The 27,604-nt window shown below is 38.6% G+C and overlaps 1 protein-coding gene across 1 annotated transcript in view; it reads right to left on the reverse strand.

The window, feature by feature from the left end:
• Positions 1 to 27,604, reverse strand: part of Slc9a9 (solute carrier family 9 member A9) — a 631,054-nt gene that overhangs the window by 234,592 nt on the left and 368,858 nt on the right. Inside the window, exons 10-11 of the mRNA XM_004663627.3 lie at positions 12,225 to 12,338; positions 10,538 to 10,649 (exon numbers count right to left, since the gene is read on the reverse strand). Coding sequence (XP_004663684.1) covers positions 10,538 to 10,649; positions 12,225 to 12,338 — 226 coding nt within the window. The remainder of the gene's footprint in view (positions 1 to 10,537; positions 10,650 to 12,224; positions 12,339 to 27,604) is intronic.

The raw sequence follows: 27,604 nt of genomic DNA on the forward strand, positions 1-27,604 counted from the left end.
CATCAGGTCACCAATCAGAAATGCTGGAGGTCAGAAAGCAGTGGGCTTGTAGTTAGTATTAATGCATGTTTTAAAACTCACACTTTTCATTGTCTATGTCATATAAGAAATACATGTTACCATTCTGGGGCAGCTGCCTGAGAGAGAACAGACCATCTAGAGGCTAATAGTGAGCAGCTGACCAACTTGGATTCTACTTCTCATACCCACCTTGCAAGCCTTCCCTTGAAAAAGAAAAATCTGAAGAAGTGCTTAAGCAGAGGACATCTGTTTACCAGTCCCAGTACTCAACAGAAGCTTGGAGCTGATCTCACTCCAGAAAGCTAGACAGCAAATAAGACTGGAAGAAAAGCATCCAGCTTGGGTACCAGGAAAGTCAGATCTCCCAAGTTGTTTCCCAGATTTTCCAGGTGGCACCCAGAGAGCAGATCCTGTTCAGGATCAGTGCACCCACCCCAACCTAGTAGACAGTCTTTAACCCCACACCCAGCTAGGCCAATTTTAGACCAGGCCACTCAGCACAGGCTATACAAAAGCTGCTATTGCATCCTTAGTGAGACAATTGATCTTGAGATGGGCAGACCCCAACACAAAACAGATAACACATGACACCTAGCAAATTCCCACCAAGATTACCTGGTTCCATAGTGGAAGCCTCCAATGAAAGATTAGAGGAAACCCAAGACATAGAATCCCAAATGAAATCTCAACCAGAATTTAAAATAAACTTAACAAGAGCATGAACAAATGGATGTTTGAATGAGAGCAAACTGGCTGTTTTCTTGGTGAACCGGGTACCAGCATAAGGGTGGAGGTCAACACAGAAAAAAATCAACTCCTACCAAATCAGAGATCCAGAGACCCAGAAGCCCCCAACACCTCATCACTGAAGCAGACATAAAATGAGCCCAACATGACTCAGGGAAATTTTGTGGAAAAGGGGGCAGAAATAATGTCAGAGCCACATGTTGGGTCATGATATGCAGAGACATTTATCCTACCCATAACTGTGGGCTAACTCCACAATGCATGACCCATATACCTCAACAAAGAGGGGCAAAGGGGAGGGGGTAGGTCATGGATGAACCTAATAATGGTACCAAACTGACTGTATTCACTGAGTACAAAACTAGTTAATAAAAAAATTTAAAAAAAATTTAAAAAGAGTAATCAAACTGGAACTACAAGAATGGCTGAAGAAATGAAAGAAAATTGGCAAAAAAGTTCAAATAAGTTGGGTTAATGATTTGAAAGAAAGGCAACAAAATAAACTTCAAAGGATGGATGAAAGAAATGAAAGATAATCAACAAGAACAACTTAATTGATAGCTGAAGGAAATCAAAGAGAATAAGGAAACAGTACTACATAAATAGCTTAATGAAACTGAAGACATTCAAAAAGTGATCAACAGAAGGCTCAAGGAATTTGAGGAGAATCAACGAATAAATGAGCTCATAGGCCAATGGTACAAGTTCAGTGAGGATATAGATAAATGCAGGAATGATATCAAAGAGGCAATAAAAAGGCCAAATCAAGAAATGAAAATATAATTCAAGCAAGATATGAAAATGCTAAAGAAAAACATTGCAGAAACCAGAAATGCAATGACCCTATTAAGAGGCTCCCAAGAAATCCTCACTGACAGAAAAGACCACAAGAAGGACAGAATTTCAGAACTCAAGGACAAGACAGAATAAATATATTGAGACTCCAAAAACATCAAGTCCAAAAAATGTGTGAACAGAATTTGAGGGAACTTTGGGACATATTAAAAAGACTAAATATTCAAATCATGGGTCTATAGGATGGGTAAGAAATAAAGACCAAGGGCATGGAGAATATTTTCAACAAAATTATTGAAGAAAATTTTCCCAACCTTACAAAAGAGAGATTTATCAAGATAGGAGGTTCCCAGAACACCAAATAGACAGGATCAGAGAAGAGACACCCCTATGTCACATAATAATCAAAACACCATCACAGAAAACAAAGAGAGAGTACTAAATGCTATAAGAGAAAAACAGCTCATTAAATACAGAGGTAAGCCCATTAAAATTACCTAGGACTTTTCAATGGAAACTTGTGAAGCCAAAAGAACTTGGAAGAAAAGTTAAATGACCATGGCTACCAATCCAAACTACTGTACCCCCCAAAATTATCCTTGATAATAAAAGGGGAAAGAAAATCCTTTCAAATATAAGCCAGCTGTATGATTACATGAGCATCAGCCAGCTCTGTAGAGAAAACTGCATGGACTACTCCACACTTAGGAGAGAAACCAATGTGCACATGATGAGAGAAAAATAAACACCACCTCAAATGAACATAAAAGCATGCAAAGACCAAGAAAACACCAAACTCCACAAAACCTTCAACATGACAGGGATTAACTCATACCTCACAATTGTAACCATAAATGTTAATGGTCTAAATTCTCTAATCAAAAGATACAGGTTGCTGGGTGTGGTGGCGCATGCCTTTAATCCCAGCACTTGGGAGGCAGAGGTAGGAGGATCGCAGTGAGTTCAAGGCCACCCTGAGACTACAGAGTTAATTCCAGGTCAGCCTGGACCAGAATGAGACCCTACCTCAAAAAAAAAAAAAAAAAAAAAAAGATACAGGTTAACTGGCTGGGTCAGAAAGATGGATCCATCCATTTCTTATCTACAAGAAACCCACCTTACAATTAAAGATAAACACTACCTTAGGGTGAAAGGCTGGAAATAGATACTACAAGCAAATGGGAACAAGAAACAAGCAAAAATAGCTGACTGATTTCTGACAATAGACTTTAAAACAAAAATACTCAAAAGAGATAAAGAAGGCCACCTCATACTCACTAAAGGAACAAAACGGCAAGAGGATATTAGAATCATAAACTTATATGCACCAAACACAAGGGCACCTAATTTTATAAAGCAAAATTTATTAGATAATAAAACAGATATAAGTCTCAATACAATAATAGTAGTAGACTTGAATAACCCACTATCATCATTATATCCTCAATGCAGAAAGTAAACAGAGAAACAATGGAGCTAAACCACATTATAGGTCAAACGGACTTTTTACCCTGACTCCACTGAATACACATTTTTCTCAGCAGCTCATGGAACTTTCTCCAAAATAGAACATATATTAGGGTATAAAGGAAGTCTCCACAAATTCAGAAAAATGGGCACAATCCCGTGCCTTATGTCTGACCATAATGCATTAAAACTAGAAATCAATAACAATAGTAACAACAGAAAACACACCAACTCCTGAAGACTGAACAACTCACTATTAAATAATGAGTGGGTTGTTGAAGAAATCAAAAAGCAAATACACAAATTTATCAAACTGAATGGCAATAAAACACAACATACCAAAACTTATGGGACACAAATGAAAGCAGTTCTAAGAGGGAAATTTATAGCACTAAATGCCCACATTACAAAAAGAGAGCGATCACAAATAAATCACTTAAACATCAATGTGAGGTGCTAGAGAGACAAGAACAGTCCAAGCCCAAAAGCTCCAGATGGAAAGAAAATATCACGATTAAAGCAGAAATCAACAAAATGGAAATAAAGAAAAAAATTTAAAACTTGATAAAATCATGAGTTGGTTCTTTAAAAAACAATAAACAAGATTGACAAACCACTGACCAAATTGATTAAAAGAAATAAAAGAGAAGACTCAGATCAACAAGATTAGAAATGAAAACAGAGACATCAGAACGGATACTAATGAAATTAGAATAACTATCAGGACATATTTTAAAAACCTGTACTCTCAAAAATTGGGAAGTGTGGAAGAAATGTATGAATTCCTTGACTCATATCACCTTTCAAAACTGAACCCAGAACAGATAGTTTCTTAAACAAACCAATTACTTCTAAGAAAATTGAGAAAGTAATTTAAAAAACTCCTGCCAAAAACATCTAGGTCCAGATGGACTCACTGTTAAGTTTGATCAAACCTCAACCTGAACAAATGTTAACTCCAAATGGATTAAGTACTTCAATATAAGACCTGAAACTCTAAAGAATCTAGAATAAAAAAAAAAAAAAAAACAATGAGGGGATGGAGAGATGGTTTAGCAGTTAAGGCACTTGCCTATGATGCCTAAGGATATAGGTTTAATTTCCCAGTAGCCATGTAAGCCAGATGCACATGATGGTGTATGCATCTGGACTTCATTTGCAGTGGCTAGAGGCCCTGGTACACCATTCTGTCTCCTTCCCTCCCCCTCCCTTTCTCTCTCCTTCTTTCTCTATGTCAAATAAATAAATAAAAATAAAAATATATTTTAAAAAACAGGGAGAACACTCCATGATATAGGCACAAAGAAATAATTCCTCAATAAGACCACAGTGGCCCAGAAAATTAATCAACACTCAACCACTGGGACCTCATGCAACCAAAAAGCTACTTACCGACAAGAAACAATCAACAGAGTGAATAGACATAGTACAGAATGGGAGAAAATATTTGTCAGCTTTATCTCTGGCACAGGTCTAATATCTAGTATCTACAAAGAACTCAAAAATCTTACAAAAAACAAACAAACAACACAGTCAAAAATGGGGTAGAGGGCTGGAGAGATGGCTTGGCGGTTAAGCACTTGCCTGTGAAGCCTAAGGACCCCGGTTCGAGGCTCGGTTCCCCAGGTCCCACGTTAGCCAGATGCACAAGGGGGCGCACGCGTCTGGAGTTCATTTGCAGAGGCTGGAAGCCCTGGCGCGCCCATTCCCTCTCTCTCCCTCTATCTGTCTTTCTCTCTGTGTCTGTCGCTCTCAAATAAATAAATAAAAATTTAAAAAAATATATTAAAAAAATGGGGTAGAGAATTGAACAGAGAATTCTCAAAGGCAGAGATATAAGTGGCCAATTACATACTTAAAGAGATGTTCAACATCATTATTCATCAGAGAAATGCAAAACAACTCTGAGATTTCATCTCACTCTAGTCAGGATGGCATTTATCAAAAAATCAAATGATAACAAATGCTAGTGAGGCTGTGGGGAAAGAACTCATGTCTACTGCTGGTGGGAGTGCAAACTGGTACAACCACTTTGGAAATTAGTATGGAGACTCCTGGAAAAGATGAAAATAGATCTACCATTTGGCCCAGCTGTACCACTCCTGGACCTATATCCTAAAGTCTCGGTTCTACAGAGATATCTGCTCAGCCACGTTTGTTGCAACTCTATTCACATTATCTGGAATCAGCCCAGATGCCCATCAAATCATGAATGGAAAATGAAGACGTGGTACATATACCCAGTAAATTTCTACTCAGCAGTAAAGATACATAAAATCATGAAATTTTCAGGAAAATGGATGGAGTTGGAAAAGTAACTCTAGGAGAGGTCATGGAGGAACAGTACAAATGCCACAAGTACTTTTTAATATGAGGTTCTTAAGTGGAGTTGATCGTAGATGAGTGCAAATGGTAATTAGCACTAGGAATATGGGCATGGAACTCGAGTTAGACCAGGAGAGAGAAGAAATGGTGTGGGAAGTGAGAAGGGGTTTCCCAATGGGTTGGGGGATAGACTGAATGTGAGGTTAGCAGGACTTGAAGAGGTATTAGGTAGGGAGTGTGGGGAAGGAATTATGCAAATGTTAAGACAGTGTTAAGAATCAGTTCCAAGCTAGGCGTGGTGATGCATGCCTTTAATCCCAGCACTCGGCAGGCAGAGGTAGGAGGATTGCCATGAGTTCAAGGCAAAAAAACATTTGACTTAGTTTATCTGTTTTTCATTACCAAAAGCTTCTAAACATATTAGAAATAAAAGAAAGCTATCTCAACATTTAAAAAGCCATTTATATGAAAGAATTATAGCAAATATGATACTCAATTGTGAAAGACTGAAGGCTTGTCCTCTGAGTTCAGGAACAAGGTAAGGATGCCCATTCTCATAAAGTTCTGATCAACATGTGTTAGAAATTCTAGCTAGAGAATTCTAACTAAAAAAAAGAAAAAAAAAGAAAGAAAAAGAAGAAGAAAAAGAAAAGTCCTCCAATTGGAGACAAAAAGAAGTAAAATAGTTCTGTTTATATATTTGATATGATTGTATACATAGAAAACCCTGTGGAATCCACACACATACACAAAACTATTATAGCTAATAAATGGATTCAGCAAAGTAGAAAGTTACAAAGTTAATGCACAATTATCAGATGCATTTTAATACATTCATCATGAATAATCTCAAGAAGAAATTGTGAAAGTAATTCCACTTGCAATAGCATGAAAAGAACAAAATATAATAATTAACCAAGGAGAAGAAAGACTTAAAATTAAGATGATAAAACAATATTATTGACAGAAAAGACATAAATAAATGGAGACACATGCTCATGGATTATAAAATTTAATATTGATAAGTTATCAATACTACTCAATGTGCTACCTATTAAAATCCCAATTACCATTTTGTTTGCAAAAATATGAACTTCAAGTATCCCTCACCAGATTCAGAATACTCTTGAAGACGTTCAATAGAAGGCTAAAGCTTCTAGGTTAAAATACAAATAAAATTAAATAAAAATAAAAATTAAAAACCAAAATAAAAATTCCAGGTTAAAATAAATTGGTGCTAGGGCTGGAGAGATGGCTTAGTGGTTAAATGTTTGCCTGTGAAGCCTAAGGACCCTGGTTCAAGGCTCAATTCCCCAGGACCCACATTAACCAGATGCACAAGGGGGCACACAAGTCTGGAGTTCCTTTGCAGGGGCTGGAGGTCCTGGGGTGCCCATTCTCTCTCTCTATCTGCCTCTTTCTCTCTCTGTCTGTTGCTCCCAAATAAATAAATAAAAATAAACAAAAATATCATTTAAAATAAATTAGTGCTAGCAGAAAGACAACGTGTAGAGTAACAGCATGGAAAGGAGAGCCAGGTCACCAGGGAACTTGCACACATGGTCAAATGATTTTTGAGAAAATTGCTAAGACCAGTCATAAGGAAAGAGCAGTTTCAAACAACAATGCTGGAATGACTTATCCAACATTATCCACATGCAAAAGATTGAAGCTAGAATCACCATAAACACAATTTGACTAAAAATAGATTGGAGGTCTAAGTAAACCCTAAAGCTATAAAATGCTTAAGAGGAAATGCAGCGGAATTCTTTACAACATGTGATTTGTTAATGGTTTCCCTGAAACAATGCCTAAGGTGTAGACAACAAAAGTAAAAAACAGATTATACCTCATGGATTTTTTTTTTAATGTTATGTACCAAAAGACAACTCAAACAACTAAGAGACACTAAAAATCAGTGAGGATGTGGAAAAATAAGGGACACTCTTGCGTACTGTTGGTATAACTAGCATGAAACACTAGATAATTTAGAAATTCCACATCTATATATAGCAAAAAAATTACAGCAAGGTGATACAGAGTTATCTATGTACTATGTTCATATCAGAATGATTCATAATACTTAAAAGATAAAAACAACTCAAGTGTCCATTGGTGGATAAGCAATATATGATAAAGACAAATGGAGGAATAGTTTCTTCGCCTTAAAAAGGAATGAGATTCTATATCATCCTACAATAGGGATAAATGTTGGGGGGCATTATGCTAAGCCAGTAACAACAAGACAAATTCTATATAATTCAACATAAATGAGCAGCCTAGAAAAGTTATAATCATAGAAACAAAAAGTAGAATGGTGGCTTCCAGGGCCTAGGAGGAGGAGACAGAGGGTTAATATATGCAGAATTTCAGTTTTTCAACCTGAAGAGTGGAGAGATGCATGTATCTAACAGGTTAATTCTAAAATGGTTAAGATGGTAAGGTTGATGCTACATGTATTTGAATAGAAATAAAAATAATGGGGGTAAGAACAATCAAGAGAGTGATAGGCTATGGATGCCTTACCCACTTGGCTCCAGCTATGAGACTTTAAGTGGTGCCTATGACTCATCTTGGGAAGATGAGTGACTGCATGGTGGTGTGTGTGCATGTGTGTGTGTTTGTAGAGAACTATGGTATGTGATGTATGTATGTGTATGTTTGCAGATGCACACACCCCATGCACAAGTATGTGGATGCCAGAGGAAAATGTCAAGTGTTTTCATATTGTTCATCTGCATATTTTCTTGAGCAAGGGTCTTTCCTTTAATCCTGAGCTTTGCCTCAGTGATTCTTTGGGTCTCTGACCCCTGCCAAAACTCGGGTTACAGACATGCAAAGCCACAGAACCTGGCCGTGAATCTTGTACTAACTATATTGTCCTCCCATGAAAGTTACAACAGACGACAGCTTTTTAGTGGAAACTTTACCATTCTTTCCACCATACCAAGGAATACTAGAAATACCATTCACTTTTAACAAAATGACTATGAAAAATAAAAATAAAAAAGAAGTCCAGAAGCCGGGCGCACTTGGGAGGCAGAAGTAGGAAGATTGCTGTAAGTTCAAGGCTACGCTGAGATGACATAGTGAATTCCAGGTCAGCATGGGCTAGAATGAGACCCTACCTTGAAACCATATCCCCCAAAAGTCTAATCTTTGTGTCATTTAGGTTCATTTCAGTGTGAACAGTGTATAAGACAAAGAACCCTAGTCAATATATAAACAGATGCCTGCCTTGGCCCAAGTCAACAGCAACTGTGATGCTTAAATAAATGGCTAAACTGTTATCAGAGACCCAGTGCCTGGAAGATGTCACAGATGCTCAGTGCAGAAGACAATGGGTGGTTTTCTCTGAACACCATACTCAGTCACATTGAGGTTGATGGCTTGAAGATTGGGCCTGCTGCTATTTTTAACGACAGTAAGAAGCTCACTGGCATTCCCATGGATTAAACTAATTATTTCAACCCATCAATGTGGCAGAATCCTGCTTTCTTTCTAGAGCATAGCAGTGTTTTAAAAGAGCACCAGAGAGTAAATATTCTGTGAACTGTACAGTCTCTGTTGCACAGTTTCACTTTGCTCAGTGTCATTAAAATTGTAGATATAGGCCATACATAAACACAAGGATGTATGTGTTGTAATTTTATTAACAAAATAGGCACAGGCTAGATTTAGTTGGGATTATAGTTTTCTAATCCCTGCTTGTGACATCATCAAGTATGTGCCTCTTCACACCCTACCCCTTCACCTGGCCCCATTGTACCCACCACACTGCTGGCCTCTGTTAGATTTTTCATTACCGCTCCCTCTATTGTACAGCTAAGCCAACTTAGACTCTGCCAAGGTCTGCAGAAACCATGAAGTCAGGTGGCCATTTGGGCAGAAATTGCATCCTAACATGTATCTAAACCCTTATTTGTCAAATAAAACCAAGTACTGCATGTAATGCCCAAGCTTTCTAACTAAGATGTTATTATCCAGAGCAAAGCTACTGATGTTTGCATGGAAAAAATGGACATGTGCTTCCCAAATTCTAGAAGCACTTTGAAAATTGCAACCCAATGCTGGCTTCCAATGCTTAAGTGATCAAAATTACCCTTTGTTTTCCTATAATAAAGGTCAGTGCACAGTCAACATTCAGCAGTACACTAAGGCAAAGATCCTGGTGGACTGGACTAGCACAGACCTGAATGAGAATCAAGCTTTTAATTTCTAGTACTACTTTGATGAATGTGAATTTTGAAACACTTGTTTGGGGTTGAGGAGCAGTCATAGAACTGGCTTCAGGAAGGAACATGGCGATATTTGTTTCATAGTATTGGTAAATTTCATGCACCAAAATCAAGAATTAATAAATATTAGTTTCTCTCAATTTTTCTATATGTTTCTACATGCCCCAAATCATATTTGTTTGCACTGTTCTGATAGTACTGTTTTGTTTGTTTTATTTTCACATAACCTCCAATAACCTGCCCTGAGCGCACTGTAAGGGAGCTCACACATAGAAGGTACACAGAATCTCTGAATTAGGGAGACACATGCATAGAAAGCAACCACCCCTCCTCACCACCCCAAGTTGTTCACTGATCAGAAACTTTTATTGATTTCTTTTTTCTGGGAAAGAGCTTCTAGATATGGGCTCAGTAATGACAACATAAGCTTTGAAAGAGTCAGAGAGAGACCTTGTTGGTTCCACCATCCCAGAATTACTCTTGGGCACCTACTGGTGCTCAATTAACATCTGTTTTTCTCAACTAATAAGTGCACATACTTGGATCCTATTATCTTTTATGGTAAGCCTGTGAAGTTTCTGGAGTTCTGCTAGGAGTAAGGATTCTAAGAAGACGCTTTCCTATGAGAAGAATGTTACCACATATATACATTTACAATTTATCAAATAGTGATTCAAATTCTCCAATATGTAAATTGATCTGAAATTGATCAGAGGAAAGTCCAGCACCCAGCTGATGCCTCTTTATGACCAGATATTGTACCTTGAGGCCATACCAACAAATTCCCTTTTAATTTCACTTCCCACTTGGAATGAGAACTTGTGTTGCTCAGTACTGAGGGAGTATCAGCATGGTGCCAGATCTAAGAACAAAGAGAACTCATGTCCCCAGGTTCTTAAGCTCCCCATGTCCTGTGCAGAGCAGCACTGCTGAAGCCCACATACCTGAAAACATCATCATGTGCTGAAAGTTCCAGGGCACCTTCTGTTTCCGGCCCAGATTCAGGAGGAAGGATAGGGGGTAGATGTTGCAGGCTCTGGCAACAACAATGGCTAGCTGTTGAGGATGTTGAGGAAAATGTGGCCACAGGGTGAAAACCTCAAACACAATGTCCTTGTATTTCTCTCCCTTACGACCCAGAAAACAAGATAAACATGCCAGCTCATGTGTGTCCAGCTTGCTTCCCAAATCCATCTTTCAACGTCAGTTCCTTCCCAGACTAATAGAAAACCCACCTTCTTTGGAATGTCTACTGGTTTAAGATTGCTAGCCCAATACCCTTCTAGTCACTAAATTTTTTCATCGCATGTGTGTTGCCTCTGTCCTCAGTTCAGCTGTAAACTGAGAGGCAGTGGCTGTTGTGCGGCATTACATTCTCCAGCAGTGCTTTTCAAAGAAAAAATGCGCTTCTGCTCGTGATTTCCATCTCCCTTCCCATCAATTCTCTAGCAAGGCTGCTTACATTGTTTTTCTTTCAGTACATCTAATTTTGCAAGGAACTACCTGTCAAAATTTATATTACAAGGGATGATTTAAGAGACGTTTTCCTACAACCAAAATGGTATAAGTGAAAGTTGAAGGCAGAATTGGCAGCACCCCCCCCCCACCCGGCCTATTCCGCTGTCTTCATCTCCAATCTTGTTGTTAGCCTCTTCTAGTCCATGAAGCTGTTTGTTTGGGAAGCGGTGCCTCTTCTAGTTCATGAAGCTGTTTGTTTGGGAAGCGGTGCCTCTTCTAGTTCATGAAGCTGTTAGTTTGGAAAGCGGTGCCTCTTCTAGTTCATGAAGCTGTTTGGGAAGTGGCGACTTTTGTAGTTCATGAAGCTGTTGGGGAAGTGGCGACTTCTTCTAAGATCTGGTTTCTGATGAAATTTGAGAGTTCAGCGGAATGTCCCACAGTCAGGGACTGAGAGGCAAATGCAGGTGCTTGGTGGGAACAGGAGCAATAGTGAGCTCCCCCAAGTGGTAAGATTATCTGCCAGTGCCCCAAGGCCCTGCTTGACGGACAAAAGCTGCTGACTGACCTTTCTTGGGGACATTTGTCATGGGTTAGTGTACCTCTGGATAGACATGTGTTCCTGCAGGGTAAGCCTACTACCCCAGACCTAGAGCCAGGGGAGTCTTCTTCATTAAAAGTGGGGTCTGAGTTTTGTCTTACTGACAAACTTTTTCTGTGCACAGTGCTTATGATATTAAAAGAACAACCATCACACTAACTATATCTTGTTTTTAGAGTCCTCAATGGAAAAAAGTTTTGATGATGTTGCAAGGAAAACATTTCCAAAGCTTAATACTTGTAGCTGCCTTTCCATACACTCTAACTCAAATTAAATGCATCTTCCTGTAAGACATGCCTTAACATCACTTCATGTAAGTGATTTGGAAGTTTTAGCTAGACAGATTTGGAATACTTGAAAAGCACCATTCTTCTTAGATTTCCCCTCTTTATTTCCCCCCATATTTCCCACTTCCGTTCTTGAACCACAAGTATTTATTAAAAGCCCCGCTTTCTTAGGATGCTTTCTTCTCCTGCAAGAAAGTTTATATATGTCTTAGGTTTGAGACTCTTAGAGATCCCGAGGACTAGAGTAGTTGCCATCTATTTTTTTTTTTTTTTTACTTAAAAGGATACAAAGGCTCCAAGTATGAAAACAGCATTAAAAATATGGTTCTGGAAGGTGAACAGTGCCAGTCCCATGTAACAGAAGATGACGTTCTCGGCCAGGAAGTTCATAAATTCAAACAGCTGGAACAAAACAGAAATCAGCATCCATTGATTATGACTCAGGTTTGAGTTCATTTTGTTTCTTGTAAGTGTATTTCAGATGGAAGCCACCATGTTAACCTGTGCTGAGCCTCTCAGAGGGGCACTCCCATGTCAGGTCAACTGACTCTCCAGCTAGTGACTTTGGCCATAGCCATGTCTTTTCAACTGCTTGGCTTCCAGAGACTGCCCCCAGGTTGAATTCACCAGCATGGCCCCTACACAGAATAATTCCTACTAAGATGACAAAATATTCCCTGTTGAAGAAACTAAAGCTAATTGTACTGTAGTAAACAGTGTGAAGATTATTTAGCTACTGCTGTGCATCAACCAGTAGAGTTCCAAGGCTCTGATTAAAGAAAGAAGAAGGAAGCAGAAGAAAATCTTGAAGCTAAATTAGTCTCCTCAGGCAGGGAAGAGAGGGAAATTTGGAAAACTTGGAAACATGGACTAAGATGAACATCAATTATATTTTAACATTACCATGATCAGTTTATTTCAAACCCCAGACAATGAAACTCATTAAAATTGACTGATGTAAGTACATCCATTAAATGTCTTTAATGTCTAGCTGGTGAGAGGAGGATGATTAATCCCAGGGATCAATTTCTGCAGCAAGAATACAATAGACATCCGGAATTGAGTCAGAAGAATGAAGTAATAACACCCTATGCTGAGGTGCGCTCCTGAGAATTATTCTTAGATCATTAACTAAGCAATTTAAGTTTTCCAACTTTCATATTAAAAGTAAGATGGAACTATGTCCAGGGGCTACAACAAAGGCAGATTTGGAAGAGACTTTATTTTATGCTCCGGGCTTCCCATTTGGAAGTTTCTGAAACTTCTCTCCCAGGGCCTACATAAATCACCGTTAGGTAAATGTCTCTGGAGGCATTGCTCCTGACTTTTTAAGGGCTCATTATTTTTTCATGTAATGTATTTACAGCCTCACATATAATGCCCACTACCTGTTCACTGACAGTTGACAGAAAGAAAAGCAGAATCTTGTCAGAAACATTATTTAAACCAGTAACAGAAAGAAGGGATTAGAAAAGACATAGCTCCTTCTATACAAGATGGGCTTTCTGCAGCGGCAGCCACCATCAATTATCCTGAGCAGTCTTACATTCCAGGCCAGCTAATATAAACAAACACTGTCACTCAAGAAACCATTGAAAACACTGGCAGAGTGGATACAGAAGATGAGGAACCATTTCTACTTCATGTCTTTACTTTTCCCCAAAGCAAGGTTTGGCCATCATCTCACTTCTCTTGGGCTGTCCTAACAAGTGACCACACATGGAACAGCTTGTGCAATGGGAGTGTGTTTTACAGTTCTAGAGGCTGGGAAGTCAAAGCTCCGGGGGTCAGCTGACCCAGTTCTTGCGAGAGTCTGCTTCCTGGCTTTCGGACAACCACCTTTTGCCCTTTCCTCCTATAGCGCAGAGAACCCATCTCTCTCCTGTCTGTGTTTACAAGGGCACTGATTCAGGAGCACTCCTGCATCATGACCTGACTGTTCTCAAAGCCCTTGGCTCCAAGTAGCGTCCCACATGGATGCTCCACATATGGGTACAAATGATCAGTCTTTAATCTTTAGCAGCTATATGGTTTTTAACATTAATAAAGAAATGTCTCACTGGAGGTATCCCATCCCTGGCACTGAAAAATTTCTAGCAACAATCTGTGGCTCCTGAGTGTTCCATTGTCCCAAACCGGAGGATTTCATATGATTTATTTGTATCCTCTTAGATTTTGATCAGCCCTACCTCCACCTTTGCTTTACTCAATCTCTTCCCCTGACCTCACTTTGGGCCTTTTCACCCCCATTAATCTATTCTTGTACCTCCAGTGAGTTGTTGGCCAGGGAAGTCCCTGATGCCCCCAAAACATTATAGGCCATTGCTGAGGCCCTTGGTTTCCCACCAGGAATAGATGGTAAGATCCTATTGCTGAAGACTCCACATACTTGGGCTGTAAGGCCACTGAGAAATCCTGCTGGAACTGAGCTGATAACCTCCTCCATGTAGACCAGCTGACAGAAAGCTGGAAGAAGCCATTCTACATGTAGTTCAATGGGAACAAGAAATACAACCAGTAAAAATACTCAACAGTAGACACTGCAAGCCTTATAATTGGCCAGCCAGGCCAAATGAGCCAACGGGTGCAATAGTGGTATGTCTGTCATGGTGGAAACCAACTGCCCTCCAATTGGACTGGAGGCCCACTCCATGGGAGGGAATACATCCCTGATACTGAAAACCTACAACAGTGGTAGCCATGAGCCCTAGGAATGTAATGTTTGTTGATGTCTGGCTCAATGTATATACTATGCTTATCAAACTGCCCAGTAAGCACTTCTCTTAATATTTATACCCTTATATTAATGCTACTCTCACTTTGTGTAGAGAATCTTCTCTTTTCAGATGGCAGTAACCTTAGGAAGACTCAGAAGGTATCATAGTGCTGGAAAGAAGTGAGTGGAGTACTGAGTAACATCTCGGTCACACCTTCCAAGGCTCAGGGTGTAATGTGGAAGAGGTGGCAGAAAGAATGTAAGAGCCAAAGGAAGGGTAGGACTCCTTATAATGTGCTCCCTCTAGTTACAAAATGGCCTGGATATCCATGACCTCATGGTGCCTGATATTGCCTAAACAAGACCATCATAAGAGGGGGAAAAGATCATGACATCAAAATAAAAGAGAGACTAATTGAGATAGGGAGGGGATATGATGAAAACTGAAATTTCAAAGGAGAAAGTGGGGGGAGGGATACTTTTTATAATCATGGAAAATGTTAATAAAAATTGAGGAAAAAAAAGTCAAGTGTAAATTTATAGGGCTTCCCCTGCTCCCATCTCAAGTGCATTTTACCCTACAGTGGTCATTTTGCTACCAGGAATCTGTTCATCTTCTTAGTGGCCACACTCCAGTTTCCCTCTAGATAGTGGGCCACAGTTTTCAGACCCCCCTCCCGAGAAACTCTGGAGTTCAGCTGCAGAGGGAGCACAGAATTCAAACTTCAGTCTCCAAGTCGACTCATTTCTCTACCTTGTACATTTGGTTCAGAAGTAGGCATGGAACATTTGAAGCCAGAGAAACTCAATGAGGCCTCTACAGAAAATACTGGGGTGAAAATCCCCATCTTTTCCCTGGTTGAGAAGTCAGGACAGTGGCCAGGTTTGTGCTGTCAGCCATTTGATCGCCGGTGAGAGACGCCTGTGCGAGCAGCTGAGACCTGGGCATTCTGTAGTAACTTCTCCCAAAGCAGAAAGCAAACCGAAACAAAAAGCTGAGCCCTGGCTGCTCTAAAGAGGAAAAGTTACTTTTTGACTCTTTTTGTTTTTCAGATAATAAAGTCTATAACTCTTGCCCACTATCACCCCCCTAAATTTAGGGTTCTCTTAAAGAGAGTACAGTAAATGGATCAAGTCAGCTACTTCTGTTAGCTGACATGTTATAGGAGATTTTACTATACATTTTACGTGGGGGCTGTGGATCTACATATTTGCTTGAGAGATTTGCTTCCTCTGGCTCACATAGAATTTTTAAGAAATATTTTATTTATTTATGAGGGAGAAAGACACACATAGAAAGAAAGAGAGGACAGGCACACCAGGGCCTCTAGGTACTACATAAGAAATCCAGACACATGTGCCCCCTTGTGCATCTGGCTTGTGGGGCCTGGGGAATTGAAACCAAGTCCTCCGTCTATACAGGCCAATGCCGTAACCGCTAGTCCATTTCCCCAGTTCCCTCACTTAGAATTTTAGTTTAATTTATTAGCTTGGAATATTGAAAACCAACACTACACACTGTAAGTATCTGGGTACATACACATAGCACAAAAATCCCCTTTTACATTTAGCATCTTCTCCGGGTCTGCCCTGGGCTCCCACAGCTCTCTATTCAGTGTCAATACCATGCCATTTTTAACTAATGTGGGTTGTTATGCAATGGACATGGCCTGTTCCCATGCGTTCTCCAGAATTTTCCTTTTCTTGTATGTTTGAATTTTTTCATTGATACCTAGTCACCCAGACAAGTGCATAAGTCATATATAAACAATTTGAAAGTTGAGAGAGAATTTTTCAGCAGCCCAGCATCACTCTTGTTCCTATTCCAAACCACATTTCCTACCCACCCATTAGCTTTTTCTATTTTTAGGTTTATATGAATGGAAATAGAAAATGTATATACTTCACCATCAATTATGTTGCATATAGTAGATCATTTCCATCATAAAATAGTCTACAATATACATATTCACACTGGTATTGAAGGATACTTAGGTTTGTCCAGTTTGGAAAGATGATGAGTTTTACTGCTATTAAGTTCTCCTTTGCTTAGAATTATTGCAATAGAGTGGCATGAGGTTTTCCAGAGTAGGGGCACTGATGCCCACCCCCACCTTCAGTGTTCCAGAGTAGAGGAACTGACTTCCACTCCTGCCATCAGTACTAATTGCTTTACTTTGCTGCCCATGCTTGGTTTCATTGATGTTTGGATTTTCACCTCTGCCCTGTTGATATTTGAACTTCAGAATCATCTCATCAGTTTGAACAAAATGACCTGTTGATATTTTAGTTGAGAATTCCTGAATTTGTAGATAAATTTGGATAAGCTGTATGTCTTTCCAGGTTGGAAGTGTCAAATCTATACAATCGTAATATTTTTATCACCATTTTGATTTTCTTTCATAATTTTTGTGTTAAGAGTCTTGTGTATTCTTTACTGTAGCTATGAGAGACATTGTTGCTATTGTAAATAGCAATTTTCCAACTTCACTTTCTGAGTTTTTGCTAAATTTACATGTATAACTAATTTTTGAATGTATCTTCCATTTTGTTCTCAATAAGTCTGTTCTTTAAATATTTGTTTGTTTATTTATTAGAGGGAGAGAGAAAGAGTGAGAGAGAGTGAGAGAATGGGTACACCAGGATTTCCTGCCATTGCAAATGAACTCCAGACAGATTTACCATTTTGTGTAATTGGCTTTATGTGGGTACTAGGGCATTGAACCCAGGCCATCAGACTTTGCAAACACATTTAACCATTGAGTAATCTCTCCAGTCCAATAAATCTTTTTTACTTCTGATAAATTTTTGTAACAATTCTCAGTTTATTGGTTGATTCATTTGGATTTCCAGAATCATGTTTACAAGTAAGAGTATTTTTTTTTTTCCTTTCCAGTTGTAGATATTTGGCTTTTGTTTGTAATTGCAGGATAGTGTGTAAGTGCAGAATGTCAGTGGCAATATGCTCATCTTTGTCTTATTCCCAAAGGAAAACTCATAGTGTTTCTCTATCCAGTTCAAAGAAACTGACAAATTACAAGAATTCCCTTCACATATTTACTGTTAAAGTAGACACTATAAAAGTAAGAATGTGTTTTTCACTAGATACATTTCTTTATTATTAGGATGACATTGAATTTTTGTGTCATTGTTTTAATGTAGTTAGTTAAATTATTTGATTTTTAAATGACAAAAATTCTTGCATTTCCTCAGTGGAGTCTACTTGGTCAGGTTACATGGTTTTCCATACACTACTGAATTTAATTTGATAAATCTATATTAAGAACTTTTGAATTTATAGCTTGTGTCGTGTTTATCAGGATTTGTTGTTACAGCTATTAAAGCAAGATAAAATAGGATGTTATTACCTTCCTTAAGTGCTTAGAGGAATTCTGGGCCTGCAGTTTTCTTTGTAGGACAATTTTAAATTAGATATGATTCTTTAATAGATATAGATAAGATTAGTCAGCCTATATTTTGTATCATTGTACTAAGTTATTTTTTTAAAGGAATTCACTATTCATTAGCATTTCACAATATCTTTAGTATTGAAGAGTCTGTCATTATGCCTTTTTCTCCAATATAAGGAATATTGTCTTTTCATTTTGATTCTTAATAAATCTTTTCAATTTTTATTGTTATTTTTATTTATTTGAGAGAGAATTACAGAAATAGGCAGGTTGATAGAGAGGATGGGTACACCAGGGCCTCCAGCCACTGCAAACAAATTTCAGATGCATGTGTCCCCTTGTGCATCTGGCTTAGATGGGTCCTGGGGAATCGAATCTGGGTCCTTTGGCTTTGCAAGCAAGTGCCTTAACAGCTAAGCCGTCTCTTCAGCCCTCTTTTCAATTCCTGATAAATTTTAAGTGTTTTAAGGACATAACTTCACATTAATTGTTTTTTCAGGATTGTATCCCTCTCCTATTTCATTACTTTCCTCTTAATTTTATTATTTCCTGTGTACAACATTCTTTGCTGATTTTATTTAATAGGTTGCCCTTCAAGTCCTGGATTTCCTAGAAACTTGTCAATTTTTTCAGACACCTGTTTTTGTTGTCGGTTAGTCAGCTTTTCTGGGGCTTCCTGGAGAAGAGTTGTCCTGACACCTGCAGTCCTGCCTCATTAGCTGGAGTTCTTCCTGCATGGAAATCTTTCAAGGTAAAAAATCATTTCTGCCAGCACCCCTGTCAATTGTATTGTATTGTATAGTATATTACACAAAATGCATGTCAATTCAGAGAGAAATGACTATTTTATAGTATAGCAGGGGAAATGATAGATTTTTGAAAAATACTTCAGAACAAGTGGGCTAATTTGGGGAGAAACAAACCAATAAATTCTGCTTATGTAGCATAAGGAGCAACTCTTACCCTTTCTATTTCCATTGTTTTTACTATGTTCTTTAATTTTTATTTTTTATTTTTTTGAGGTACAGTCTCACTCTAGCTCAGGCTGACCTGGAATTCACTCACAGCAATCCACCTACCTCTGCCTCCCAAGTGTTGGGACTAAAGGTGTGCACCACAATGCCCAGCTTGTTCTTTAATTTTTTTTTTCCCAGAGCAGAATAAACAATAGCAACACAAGGGTCCTTTTTCTGTATTATAGCACCTTTCTCAGTGTTCTCTCCATTCTATACACTCCACATGTACCTTAGGTACCTGATCATGTTTAAGACAGATAATGCCAATGAACTCAAAGGCATCTAATAGGCCTCTTTCCATGGCTACAAGTCTGAATGCACTGGCCAACTCTTAATGACAACATGACATACCTTATATTTTCCCACCTACCAAATCTGACTGCCCTGTTACTAGACTCCTGGCTGTTTTCAGGTCATCCATCTTTACAAAGATTGCTGTCCTGAGAATCTTTGCTCAGGTGTGTCTCTCTGGTGATACTCCTTAGGAGAAAACTCCTGACATGGGCTTCTCTGTCAGAGAATTAATTTTCCTTTTGAAGCATCCCACCAGCCTGTTCTTCAGGAAGAATGAGCCAATTTGCATCACCGCTCCTGCTGCAGAGGGCACCCTTTTCTCCATAGTCTTGCCAACTTTCATTTTTATCAATTTTAAAAACCTTTGACAGCATGATAGATTTGCTTCTTTTAAATTGTGGATGGCAGCTAGCATTTTAAAAGGCAGGTTCCTTTAACAGCAATGTGTCCATGCTGATTAGCACGTCTTTGTCTAGTTATATCAAGTAGCAACATTCCTCTGAATGAACAAGCTTTGTAATTATTTCTTCTTGGGCACTTAATGAAAATCTATGAGTGAATCCAATTTTGTTTTATATGCAGAAACCTCCTAAAAATGTTTCAAAAGGAGAACTTTCTGTGAATATTCCAAAAGGCCAAGTTAACTATTAAAATTTAACTGTCTCAAGGGTTGAAGGGATGACTTAGTAGTTAAGGCATCTGCAAGACCAAAGGACCCAGGTTCAACTCCCCAGAACCCATGTAATCCAGATGCACAGGTGGCACATGTGTCTGGAATTTGTCGTAGCTAAAGGCCCTTGTGCACCTATTCTCTCTCTGTCTACCTCTTTCTCTCTCTCCACCTTTCTCTTTCAAATAAATAAATAAATATAAAATATTAAAACACTTAACTGTCACAGGGGTCAGGAAGATAGCTCGGTCAAGGACTTCCACAACTCACATTGAAAACCGAACCAAAACAAAACAGCAGCCAAGCATGGTGGTGCAGGGCAGACAGAGACAAGAGGAACCCTGGGACTCACTGGCCAGCTGTGAGAGACATGGTCTCAGAAATGGTGGATGGCTTTGGGTCATCCCAGTAGTCACTACCAGCTGAAAAGAGAAGCTTCTCTAACCAAAAGTGAAAGTAGCATGACCTCAGAGGACCTGATGCTACCTACATAAGCCCTTCATAATAAGAAGAAATGATGATGACATAAAAAAAGAGACTAAATGAAAGGGGAAAGCGATATGATGGAGGGGGGACTTGAGAGTGGGAGAATGAGGGTAGGAGAGGGAATTGTCATGGTTTATTGTCTATAATTAGGGAAGCTGCCAATGAAAACTTAAAAATACAGTGTATACAGTAAGCGGTAGATGGCTTCCTGTGGGATGACAATGCAGGCTGTCCTCTAGCCGCCATGTGCTCCTGTGTGCACACATGTCCCCCCACACACACATGTCCCAACATGCACACATGTCCCCACATGCACACATGTCCCCACATGTGCACACATGTCCCCACATGCACACACGTCCCCACATGTTCACACATGTCCCCACATGCACACACATGTCCCTGCATGCACAAACATGTCCCCACATGTGCACATGTCCCCACGTACGCACATGTCCCAACACGCACACATGTCGCCACATGCCCACTATGTCCCCACATGCACACATATCCCCACGTGCACACATGTCCTCACATGTGCAAACACATGTCCCCACATGTACACATGTCCCCATGTGCACACATGTGGTTACTTGTCTATGTCTGGCCTCAGTTAGTCAGTCACTGAATAAATAGAACTATTGGTCAATTTTGGCAAAAATTAAAAAACTTTCACCCCAAATCAGTAAGATTGACAACAAGAACACCAAATCTCAAGCTAGTCAACTCAGTTCAAAGTAAGTAACCTCTAATCCATTTTGTTCCCGTCAGGGTCAGGAAAAAAATAACTTGACTAAACGTTTTATGAATCAGTATAATAAGCAGCACTTATTTTGTTTCCAAGAATTCATGGCATGAAAACACTTGGATTTGACCCAATTTAAAAGTAATCTGCTTAGCAAAGATTTCCTTCTAGGGGGAGGAAGTTAAGCAAATTAATAGTTTAAACAAGAGTGGAGAAATTTTAAAACTATAAGAGAGCATTCTACTCTTAAAAATTCTGAAAGTTCATGACAAGCATTCACATGTTAATTAAGCAACTTTAATTTGGTCAGCAAGCCATGTTCTAAGAACAATTATTTCATATAATTCTTAACTTTACTTTTAGTTATTTACTATACTTATTGTGAATGTAAAAAGTTATATGTATTTTATAAAACATATTAATCACCAATTCTGACAGTTTTTCCTATTAGCACCAAAGAATGACATTTTATACATTATCATGATTTATGTGAAGAAATTTTAGAACAGTTTAGTATAGTCTGGTTAAGTACTACTAATTAAGTTCACAAGAATTCCCCAATATAACTCATGCTCAAGACAAGTTAGCACAATCTAGTGATTGTCATGTACATATCCAACAAAGGCCCTGAAATTTATTCTAACCAGGATGCTAAAGAATCTACAGCACTGTGATAAAAATGGAATGAAGAATAAAAAATTCTATTTTATTTCCTCTAAAATTTTATCATAGGATTTATTTTGTATTTTCTGTTTTATTTTATTTAGAAAATTTGTCATTCTTCATCACTGAGAGCTTTCCGTAGCAAACTTCTTAGAATTTATTTGTATATACTATTGAGTGTTATGTATACTACTTTGAACAAAATGTGGTATAAGTAAATAATTTTTAAAAATTTTTTTGTTTATTTGTTTTATTTATTTGAGAACAACATACAGAGAGAAAGAGACATATATACATATATATATAGAGAGAGAGAATAGGCGCGCCAGGGCCTCCAGTCACTGCAGAAGAACTCCAGACGTGTGCGCCCCCTTGTGCATCTGGCTAACGTGGGTCCTGGGGAGTTGAGCCTCGAACTGGATTCCTTAGTTTAACTGCTAAGCCATCTCTCCAGCCCAAAGTAAATAAATTTTATTCTTGCATTGTGGAATTTATAAATATGACACATCGTCACCACTGGGATTTTATGAACTTTTCTTCTTTACTCTCTCTCCCTCCTACCATATGTTTTTTGCCATGGAAGGAGGCCTTCCTCGTAAAGATGAAGATTCAATGGTACACATGGATAAAACACAATGCATGGAGATCCTTCTAATCCTAGTGCATTGGAGAAATACCCATATGTCACTTCTAAACAATGATGTGCTAAAGGAGCTCCAGGGTTCTCAGAAACTAAACTGTGCTAGGAAATGTGTTAAAGATTTTTACTTACATTTTAAAAATTATTTATAAAGACACTCTCCCACCGCATGACTTGGTGCTGCTATTTCCATTGGACAGTGGGGATCTTCAGTGACATCACAAGCACGTGTGCTTAAGTGCAACGCTGTACTGAGAAGGCTTGCATCACATCTGCAAGGGTAGCTAGCTTCCCTGAGAAAGTCCTGGTTTCTGAGAACAAGATGTTTGTTCATAGGAGCATTGGAAAACTTCAGAGTTCCAGAAACCTATTTTTACATTTACATTGTGTTTGTCCATTGGAATAACTCCGGGGCTGGAAAGAAAGATACATGAGATTTTGGCCATACAAGTTTTAAATGAAGAAATCAAATTTGTCCAAAATGTCAACTTCCTTCGCTCAATTAGTGGAAGCTAACTGACTGAAAAGGGGTGCTTGACACAGGAGATACATGTCTCTCCCAAACATCTGTTACCACCTACCCATCCAAGCTAATACCCTACTCTCCTACCTTCTAACATCAAGTAAGTAAAAGATAAGATCTTGCTAGTTTTAGGAGTAATCTCCCACTGAAAGGCTCCTTCCTGACCATTTGTCCCCTAGAGACATTCACTGCCTTGTTATAGTTTCTGAAACTTTTTCCAACCAGGTCCTTTTTATTTAACAAAGTTTTGCTCAAACCTGGGTATATAGGTATATAAAATAGGTATACAAATCAAGCATTTCCTGATTATAATTCATAAAGAAGTTTATTATAAGACAATTCTTTGGGGTACATATATTTGATTATGTATACATTTATTTAAGACAAAAGCTAAATTACACACTAATGAGATGTGTGTGCTTGTTTATTTTACAATCAAAGATTAAGTCCTGGTTGAATGTTTGATGCTTCAGGACATAGCACATCTTCAACATTTTTCAGAGTTGCTCAGCATTTTGATGTCATAATCATCAAGACTGAAAATGTTGCTTTGCATAAACACATAGTACAAAATGGCAGTGGTTGGTTGGGGCTCAGAAATTGTAAATTCTATCCCAACTCCAACCTAAAATTCATGGAACATTTTTTTCACTTTTTAAAAATATTTTATTTATTTATTTGATAGTGACAGGGAGAGAGAGAGAGAGAGGGAGAGAGAGAGAGAGAGAAAGGGTGCATCAGGGCCTCCAGCCACTGCAAATGAACTCCAGATGCATGCACCACCTTGTGCATCTGGCTTATGTGGGTACTGGGTAATTGAGCCTCGAACCAGGGTCCTTAGGCTTTGCAGACAAGCACTTAACTGCTAAGCCATCTCTCCAGCCCTGTAACATTTTTTTCTTTAAATATAAAACAAGGCAGCAACTCCAATAACAACTTTTAAAATTAAGCATTGTAACATAATACAATTCAAAGATACACTAATTTGATACATGTTGAAGAATATTGGTATTGCTTGCTTTTCCTGATTACACCACTATGCTTCTATAAGAACAGAACTTTGTATGTTTGCCAAAAACACCACAGTTCATAACATACAATGGTCTTAAAATCTGAGCTGAAGCATTTTAGGCAGTGTTTATAGGGTTGTGTGGTGTGATGGCATACACAAGTGCTGAATGTTCAGAACTGCAGTGAAGTCACATGATACCACAGAGGTGAGCATTTCCAGAAACACCTCAGATCTATTCTGTGTTCATTTCATTTTCAATTAATTTTTGGTTGCTGCATGCTCAGAAACCATATACCTTTGCCATTTTTGTGATCCCCAAATTCAGTTATGTGACCTTGTATGGAGGGCAACCCATGTGACCTTGTATGGAGGGCAACCCACACTTTATGAAGCTAGGTTGAGAATAACATGAAAATGACTAGATATAACTCTATATGTGTTATACATTTAGATCACTTATGTGCCTAACATGAGATAAACCTCATCTAGTTTGAATGTTCTTGCTAGAGGTGGCTTCTTGTAGTTACCTTTATGTTGCTTGGACAAACTAATCCCCCAGAAGTAGCTGGTAAGGGGAAAGGATTTATTTTGGCTTATAGTTACAAGGGAAGGTTTCAGCATGGCAAGAAAGAATGGAAGAGCAGAGGCTGTACATCGCTTCTTGCCACATCAGCTGGCAGAAAGCAACAAGAGAGTGATCTGAGCTCTGGCAAGGGGTTGCTGGCTATAACACCCCTAAGCCCACCCCCAACAACACAGCGTCTCCAGTCAAGCTGCACCTCTCAAATTGCTATCAGCTGGGGGCCAAGCATTCAAAGCACATGAGTCTATGGGGGAACAAATTATTCAAACTACCATATCATTCCCAACCCAGGACCAGATTCTCCAAGTTATTATCTCAGTGGTTAAGAAAGTATACCTATTATGTGCTTACATATATTTCTTTGGTTGAGGAATTTTGAATCTCCTATGCACTCCAATCTCTCTCATCCTTTACAGTGGCTTGTATCAGGCTAATTTTACTTTTAGAAACCATGAAAATTTCAAAAGCATTGCCTATGAAAACACAACAAAACACATTTTAGGAAGATGAATAGGCATCGTTAAATAAGTAAAGTTAATATTGGAAATAAATGTACTTACAGCTGCAAGGAATTGAGCTTCATTAAACTGAATAAACACCAAACAAATACTATGGCCAGATTTCCTTGAAACCCTCAAGCTTATGACTCCAGGGGAAGGCTATTTTCTTCAAATTTGCTAAAGTACTTTAGCCAGCAAATACTGATAATGGAATTCTTATTTCTGGAGGTTTTCTGCTTTTGACTTTTCATTTTTGTTGCTATTAAAGTAAAAGTAGAGGGTTCTATAAAGTCGTATTAACCAGTAAGAGTAGCTTCTTAAGTCTGCAATTTTACAAAGTGTGTATTCTGGTGATGTGGATCAGAAATACTGACCCCTAAATAAGCTTGGCCTTAGATTTCTTTTGATGACTGGAAGTACACACACAAATGCAGACTTTTGGGATTATGAGATTTCAAGGGTAGAGTCAATCTTGTACACAGTACAGACACCCACCCAGGTCTTGATTGTTCCTATACCCCAGTCAGCAACTACCCAGCTTATACCTAAACACTGCCTGAGGCAGAAACCTCATGACTGCCCAGGGAAGCAAATGACTTTCCTTTTTCTATCAGATATATATATATCTGATATAAGACACTTCCTTATGCTCAGATGACATTTATGTCTTTATTACTTTCAACCACTTCTTCTTTGGCTCACAGAAACTGTATGGTATAATTTCCCTTTATCTTGCTTGGCTCTGACACAGAGAGGATTCTTGTCAAAACAGTTGCCATTTCACAGTGTGGCAGCAACTTCTACCTTTCACTCCACCATCTTCTTCACCTTCAGCAAACACTATGCTGGGGCAGTGGTTGTCATCTAGGCCTGGAGTATTGAATGTCTGCAAGGCCAGGGAGGTACTAAGGAAACAAGAATCCATCTGAATAAGAATTCTTAAGAATTTTTGCAGAGCTGGGCATGGTGGTACACATCCTTAATCCCAGCACTTGAGAGACAGAGGTAGGAGGATTGCAGCCTGGGCTAGAGTGACGGCCAACCTCAACCCCCCCCCCCCCCCAAAATAAAAATAAAGAGAGAGAGAGAGAGAGGGAGGAGAATATTTTCAGCAAACCTAATAGTCTTGGCCCTTATAAAAAATAAAGGTAGAATAAGGTAATTAGTTTTTCTGTATTTTTTTCCTAATAAACACTGGGTAAAGAAAATTACTGAGTTAAAACAATATATTTTTTTGTGCAGATATTAAATTATGCTTTAAAAAGTCTCTTAATAAGCCAAGAGAAACATAGACACTGGTATGAAAATTTCAACTATTGTCAATTTTTTTAATGTTGCTATTCTCGTTTCCTTAACTTTTTAATTTCATGTTGTTATTTTGTTGCTTCTTATTCACCTTGTGTGTCATTTATTTCTTTTCAAAATATTTTATTTATTTAAAAGAGAGATGACCTACTTTGAGATATCATTGTTACTCAAAGTCTATAATTTCCGTCAAGATTCTCTCTAGATGTTAGACATAACTTGTTTATTCTTTCATGCTTCTCACTGGCCTGTGGTCAACCCTTGAGTGGGAGTATGCTGAAGAATCGTGCCTCCATCAGTTCAGACTTCTCTTGTAAGCGTATTACATGCTGGGTGGTCCCAACAGTGAATTCTTATTTCTGTCAATTCTAGAAGCTTAGACGTGTGAGGTCAAGGGGCCTGCAACTGTAGTTGTCTCGTGAGAACACACATCCAAGTTTGTAGGTGGTTGTCTTCTCATAATATACACGCAGGGTGGAGAACAGTGAAAGAGGGGAAGCAAGTTTTATCATATCTCTTTTCCACATCATGAAAATGGGGCCAAGCATCTCCTAAATGTTCCACCTGAAAATACCAAGCATATTGGGGATTCCAATTCCAACATACAAATTTGGGGAATAGGATACAAACGTGTAGCCAATAATAATGTAGAAATAAAGAGGAAGGTTTTTAATAGTATCACTTTTAAGCCAATATACCAGCTTTTGTCAGTCTTCTGACAGGCACTCAGGTCAGGGCTGAGGACACACTGTTCTACCATCTAAGAGTATCATGTGATCTGCAGGCAACAAACACAATTTTCATCACAGACATCACAAAGTAGATTTGGTATCTCCACATAATCCACTTCCTTGATTAAAATGTTGCAAAATGAAATGTCAATAATTGATGACATTTTTCAGTGTTGTTTCATGATTGACTATTTCGCAAAGAAATGCATGAGATTGTCAGGACCACCATGAGACACTGGAATGGAACCAATCTTCCTTTATATAGCTTTGCCTGCAGTGCTCCACAGTGAGATGTTGCAACATATATCTGAAATGGCACTTGTACAATCAATTTGAAGATTTCAAGTACTTATTTGCTTTATGTTATTCCTAAT

The sequence above is a fragment of the Jaculus jaculus genome, chromosome 17 (genome assembly GCF_020740685.1).
Source record: "Jaculus jaculus isolate mJacJac1 chromosome 17, mJacJac1.mat.Y.cur, whole genome shotgun sequence".
In the NCBI taxonomy this organism is placed as follows: domain Eukaryota; kingdom Metazoa; phylum Chordata; class Mammalia; order Rodentia; family Dipodidae; genus Jaculus; species Jaculus jaculus.